This window comes from Ceratotherium simum, chromosome 17 (genome assembly GCF_057802395.1).
Source record: "Ceratotherium simum simum isolate JZ-2026a chromosome 17, ASM5780239v1, whole genome shotgun sequence".
NCBI lineage: Eukaryota > Metazoa > Chordata > Mammalia > Perissodactyla > Rhinocerotidae > Ceratotherium > Ceratotherium simum.
In genome coordinates this window covers 53,793,786-53,799,283 of record NC_141916.1, presented here as the reverse complement: position 1 = coordinate 53,799,283, position 5,498 = coordinate 53,793,786, and the positions used below count along the sequence as shown (strand labels likewise).

Genomic DNA, 5,498 nt, shown 5'->3' with positions numbered 1-5,498 from the left:
ATGTAGGATGGAAGTATCAGATAGCCAGGATGCACTCAGATGTTGAACTCTGTGTAGGTGGGGCCATGCCTTGGGCCTGGCTCTGTTGAGCATATGGGGCTTTCTCAAGAATAAGGACAAGGAAATGGACAAAAAGACTCCACCAGTAGCTCCTGTTTAAATTCTTGAACCCCAGTTACAGTTTTCCAAAAGGTCTACCAGGATAGAGTTTCCACTAGTTCCCAAATTCTCAAAGCTTAATTCTTTCTTAGATGAAAAATAAGAGGTCAAATGAACTAAAGAGAGTTGAGATTAGATATTCTCAAGGGCCCTTCCCCCTTCGTCTGTTTCTTTCATCCAGGAGGCCAGACCTGGAATTGGATAAGAGGTCACTATTGGGCAGTGGAGTGTGAGAAAGAAGGACTTTGGCCTGGGGGCTGAAAGTTATAGATTAACATGGGGAGGGGTGAGGAGGGACCCAGAGGGAGAGTAAGTGGCCTGAGAAAGGGACTGCTGACCTGGGACAATCTGGGCTTGAAGGGGCACAAGCAAGAGGAGTCTGGGGACTGGCGCGGTCTGGAGGGGCCCTCAGCTCCTCTCCGGCTATTTGACCTTCCTGAAGACCTGCTCACAAACTGCATCCCTTGCAGTCAGTTCCTGGGGATAGAGTAGGAATAATGAGGAGAGAGAAGGAGGGGCGTTCTTGCCAGCAGGAGCTCCTTTCTCAAGGTCCTCGACCTCCATTTAATCCTTCAGGATAGACCAGCTAGAGCACTTCATATATGGGGAATTGTATTATCGTTCCAAACCTTCAACTTTTCACCCCAGAGGAAGGAAGGTAGCTGGGTCACGGAGTGTGAAATGGCTAAGTCTCCACCTCTACAGTTATGATTTATGGACATTCATCTGACTTGTAGCCAGGACCCACCGTGGCCACTCTATTTCTTACTCTCCACTCTTCCCAGTGCTTTTGTTTTCCTCCTTGGTTGGCTTCCTTGGAGGGGGGGCTGGGGGTGGAGTAGTAGACTTATTTGATTTGGGCAAGGGGAAGAATCCTAGCTGGAGGCCCCTCTCCCAGACACACCCATTTGTGTCTCCTTCCCCAGTCCTCTCCCAGCTTACCAGATGCAGCTTCTCTCCCTCCAGCCAGTGTCTCCAGCCCCGGTTGGGGACCTCCCCTTTCTGTACACATACAAGCTGCTCCTCCTCCCAGGTTACTATGGTCTATAGGGAAAGCAGGAAAAAATGAAGATTGGGGGGCAGGACCCCCAAAATGCATCCAACTCAGTCTGGCTGGGCTGCCCCCTCTCACACCACAGCAGATGCTGTCTTGCTCCAGCCCCTTCATTCTGAGTGAGAGAACTCCCCTCCCCCACTCCTAAAGGCCACTGAGGGGGGCCCACAGTTTGTCTACAGTGACCGCTGGGGCAGAGCAGGGATGGAGTAGGATGACCGGGGGTGAAAGTGGGGAGTGGGTGATGAAGAATGGAGACTTTGTCTTCTTGATATGTCTGGTTGACCTGAAGGGGCCTTTGCGAAAGAAGAGAGATTGGTTGGAGTCCCACCAGGGAAATCTCTTTTCTCGTCTTTCTCATTTCAAGAACAGCTGAAGTGTCCCTGAGAATGAAGGATCAACCCCCCGAATCAGAGCTGGGTGGGGCTGGGCATTCCAGGCAACATTTACTGAGCCCTCCCACAGGACAGGCCCTGCTAAACAAGGAGCTCTGATCTTGATCAGATAGAGGGGCAGCAAATAGGTATCTATGATACCAGGCAAGAGTGTTGGGGACGGGAGTAGAGAGGGAAGAGCTGAGTCTTCAAGGAAGTGAGGAGTTAATTAGATGGGAGATAACGGGAAATTTCTAGCAAGGAAAGAAACAGCATAGAGATAAGAAAGAAGGGCACACAGTTGTGAGGGCCTCTACCCAGAGTGATATGGGAAAGATCCTCGTAAGCTATAGATCTTATTTGGACTGTAACAGATTGTCACTGAAAGGGTTTAAGTCAAGGAGTGACATTGTCACTTTTACATTTTAGATCAATCCTTGTGTCTACAGTATGCAGAGTGGATTAGAAGAGGGTTAAGACTGGGGGCCAATTTCAGGCACCAGGTGAGAAATGAGGGCCTGATGAAGGTGGTGATAGAGAGAAAAGCTAGTAAGGAGCAGCAATGTTCAGTAGAAATATAATGGGTCATAAATGCAAGCCACATATATAACTGAAAGATTTGTAGTAGCCACATTAGAAAAGTAAAAAGAAACAGGTGAAATTAATTTTAGTAATATATTTTATTTAACCTAAAATATCCAAAATATTATAATTTCAGCATGTAATTAATGTAAAAATTTCTGAGATCTTTTACATTATCTTTCTGTATTGTCTTAAAAATCTAGTATGTATTTTACACTTATAGCACATCTCAATTTGGACTAGTCACACTTCAAGTGTTCAATGGCTATATACGGCTAGTAGCTACCATATTGGATAGTAAAGAAAAGTTATAAAGACTTCTTGACTAAATCGATGTGGTGCATGTGTGTGTGCTTGTGTGTATGTGTGTGTGTGTGTGTGTGTGTGTGTTGGAGGCACAGAGGTAAGGGAGCACAAGATATTAACTGTGACTCTCAGGTCCCTGATCTGGCTGATTTATTGTCATTAAAGAAGACAGTAAATATAAAAGCAGGAATAGGTTTGGGTAGGAAGATAATGAATCTGGGGCATGCAGATGGAAACATTGTGCAGACAGTTGAAAACTTCATCCTGGAGCTCAGGAGGTAGGTCTGGCTGGAGGATTCATGTCCAGGGCAGTTTATAGATGGTAGCTGAGAGCATGGGTGTAGACGATTTAGCCCATGGATGGTGTACAGACAAGAGAGAGCAAGTCAAGAACAAAACACTGGGGGAAAACCCTAGTTTAAGGGATTAATAGGAGAACTAGAGTCTACAAAGGAGACCAAAAGGAAGACATAAGAAGCAGAAAGAAATGCAGGAAAGTGTAGTTATAGAGGCTAAGGGAAAAGAGACTGTGATGACCAACAGGGTCACAGGGTAGAGGGTGAGCAAATGTTTGCTCCTTGGCCCTAGGGTGACTTGCTCTTTTTGTCCTTTTGGCTGTGAAAAGAGGAGGCAGGGAAGAAGTAGGAGTGAGTGTGGGGGGAGCGCCGGGAGCCTGTTATCCTGGGGATTCCGCAGCCTGTGTGGTGATCATTCCCCTGGCTCTGGCTGGGAGAGGTCACTTTGTTTTGCCCCAAATTGTTAAGAGCCACCAGCTCATCCACACCCCCTCCCCACAAGCCTGAGGAAAGGTACCTGGCATTTTCGTCCATCCATGATGCTTAGGTCCTCCTCAAACTCAACTCCCACCTCAAATTCCAGAACATAGTTTCGGAAGGTGCTGAGGGTCTTCACTGTCATGTGGTTGCCCTGATGGTCAATCTCCTTGTCTGGCTTGAGCAGCAGCACTATCTTCCGTAGAGCCATGTTGATGTCTGTGGGGGCTATCTCTCAGCAAGGGTCCTCTTAGCCACCTGCAGGGCTCCCCCACCTGCAGCAGCACCTCGGGGCTGTGAGCTTCCCCTCAGCTGGGTCTGGGACGGTGGATTTACTCCCTCCCAGCAATGCCCCTGGCTAGAGATGGATCCCAAGTCAGGTGCCAGCGCCTGACCCTTTCCACAGTGTCCAACCCCAGCATCCCCCTTCCCAATGGGACAGAGAGACTGGAAGGGAGAGGGAAGGAGGAGAGTGAAAGGGTCTGGGAGGGGTGAAGCCATTACTTAGGGCTTGCAGGTAGTCCTCCATGTTCTTCTGTGAGACAAAGCGGTAGTAGCCGGTGAGGTTGGGAGGCATTGTCTGGGCTGGCCAAGATGGAGATCAGGATTTCAGGAGAATATAGGAGACAGGGTGAGGAGGAAAGGGTGTTGTCTGGCAGGTGAGGCTGAGAGACTCCAGGCCGGCATCCACACACACACAGGCAAGCTGTGTAAAGGTCTGTGCTCCCGGGTTTTTATAGGGCTAGGGCTCTGTTGCAATAAGAGTTCCTACCAGACTTCCTCCCTCCCCCTATGATGAGTTTGGGGCTGTTGTCTGCAGCCTGAGGGAGGGGCAGAGACTTGGCAAGGTTCTGCCTGAACTTGGCTTTTCCTGAGGAAGGAACCTGGAGCAGGATCTGGGGGCTGTCAGTTATCCAAGACTTGAGTCTTTCCGAAGGTCAGTTTTGGCTTCCTGCCCATTTCTGGCAGGCCTGGGAACCATCCCAGGGCCCTGAGGGGCAGGCAGTCTCCCCTGGGAGGGAGCTAGTGCTGCTGTGTGGAATGGGGGCTCTTCTAGGCTCACCCAGGGATGAGTGCTAACAATATCCTGAGATCCTGAGACTGAGTCAGGGATCCTGAAAGGTATGAGGGGGAGGAGGTGGTGAAGGAAGGGGGACAGCCAGCTGGCTGGGAGCCGCTGTGGAGGAAATCCTATCGCGAGGGCCCCACAGCTCCCTCAGACAGCGTCATGAGCTGGAGCCCCAACTCCAGCGCTCCAGATCCTTTGTCCTACAAGGCCACTGGGGGGAGCAGGGAAGCTGCCCTTTCCAAGCACAGAGGGGCCGTCAGCAGCCTGATGAGGTGCTGAGTTCAAAGTCCAGAGCAGGTGAGGGAGGAGTTTGGTTGGCCCTTTTGGAGAATTTGTACTCTTTGGCTTGGGATCCAGGATTTCCCTCTCCCTCTGGAGTCACTGATGACACATCACACCCAGTCCCCAGCCCTTGGACAGCCCATGCTTACCACAAGTATTCCCATGGTGGGCGGCCAGCCTAAATTATTATGTAGCCTGCCTCCAACTGCCCTCCCCCTCTCTCTGAAACCTACCAACTTCCCTGGCTTCAGAACCAACTGGATTGGTTCATCACGGTTTAAGGTGGGAAATTCGGGGAGGGGTAGGCAGGGAGGTTAGGCAGTGGGAAAAATTCCACCTGGTGGTGAACTGTCCCTACAGGTGTGGGTGTGGGGGGCGGAGGGGGGCGGCGGGGGTGCACTAATACCTCACTCTTCCTCCAGTCCCAGAGCCCTTTCCATCCCCTGCTGAGCATCCCATGGTTTCCTCAGAGACCCGGGGCTGGGAACCGAAATGCTAGGATCCCTCGGGTGCGGGCTGAGGGTTTTACTTCAGCTTCCCAGGAGGCACGCAGCAGGAACCTGCTGATGGATCGGGCTGTGAAAAGAGGTTAATGCAGAGTTGGTGGTGTCGGAGGGGCGGGGGCGGGGGTGACGCGGATATCGCCGCTCCGCGGCCCCCTCAGGTCTCCGTTGACGTCTCCCTTCCCCACCCCCGGGCTTCTGGCTTCTTGATTCTCCCAACGTCTCTCTTATTTCCCACCCCCTCTACGGCTTTCCAGCTTCCTCCCCAGCCCCCGCAGTCCCCTTGCTCCCCCAAATTGCAGTCAGGGGAAGAAGCCCTAACACATTCTCCCGCCCCTGCTCCCCAGTCTCATTGGTTCCCTCCCCCCCTGCAGCACCTGGCCTCCCCCGTTACCC

General features: G+C 51.5%; 1 protein-coding gene across 1 annotated transcript; it reads right to left on the bottom strand.

Moving 5' to 3' along the window:
* Nucleotides 1-290: 290 nt before the first annotated feature.
* Nucleotides 291-3,915, bottom strand: RBP5 (retinol binding protein 5). The gene is made up of 4 exons (XM_004438678.3): nucleotides 3,753-3,915; nucleotides 3,289-3,467; nucleotides 1,102-1,203; nucleotides 291-636 (listed from the first exon to the last, which is right to left on the bottom strand). The coding sequence occupies exons 1-4, from the start codon at nucleotides 3,823-3,825 to the stop codon at nucleotides 583-585; spliced, it is 408 nt and encodes a 135-aa protein (XP_004438735.1). The 5' UTR covers nucleotides 3,826-3,915; the 3' UTR covers nucleotides 291-582.
* Nucleotides 3,916-5,498: the final 1,583 nt, after the last annotated feature.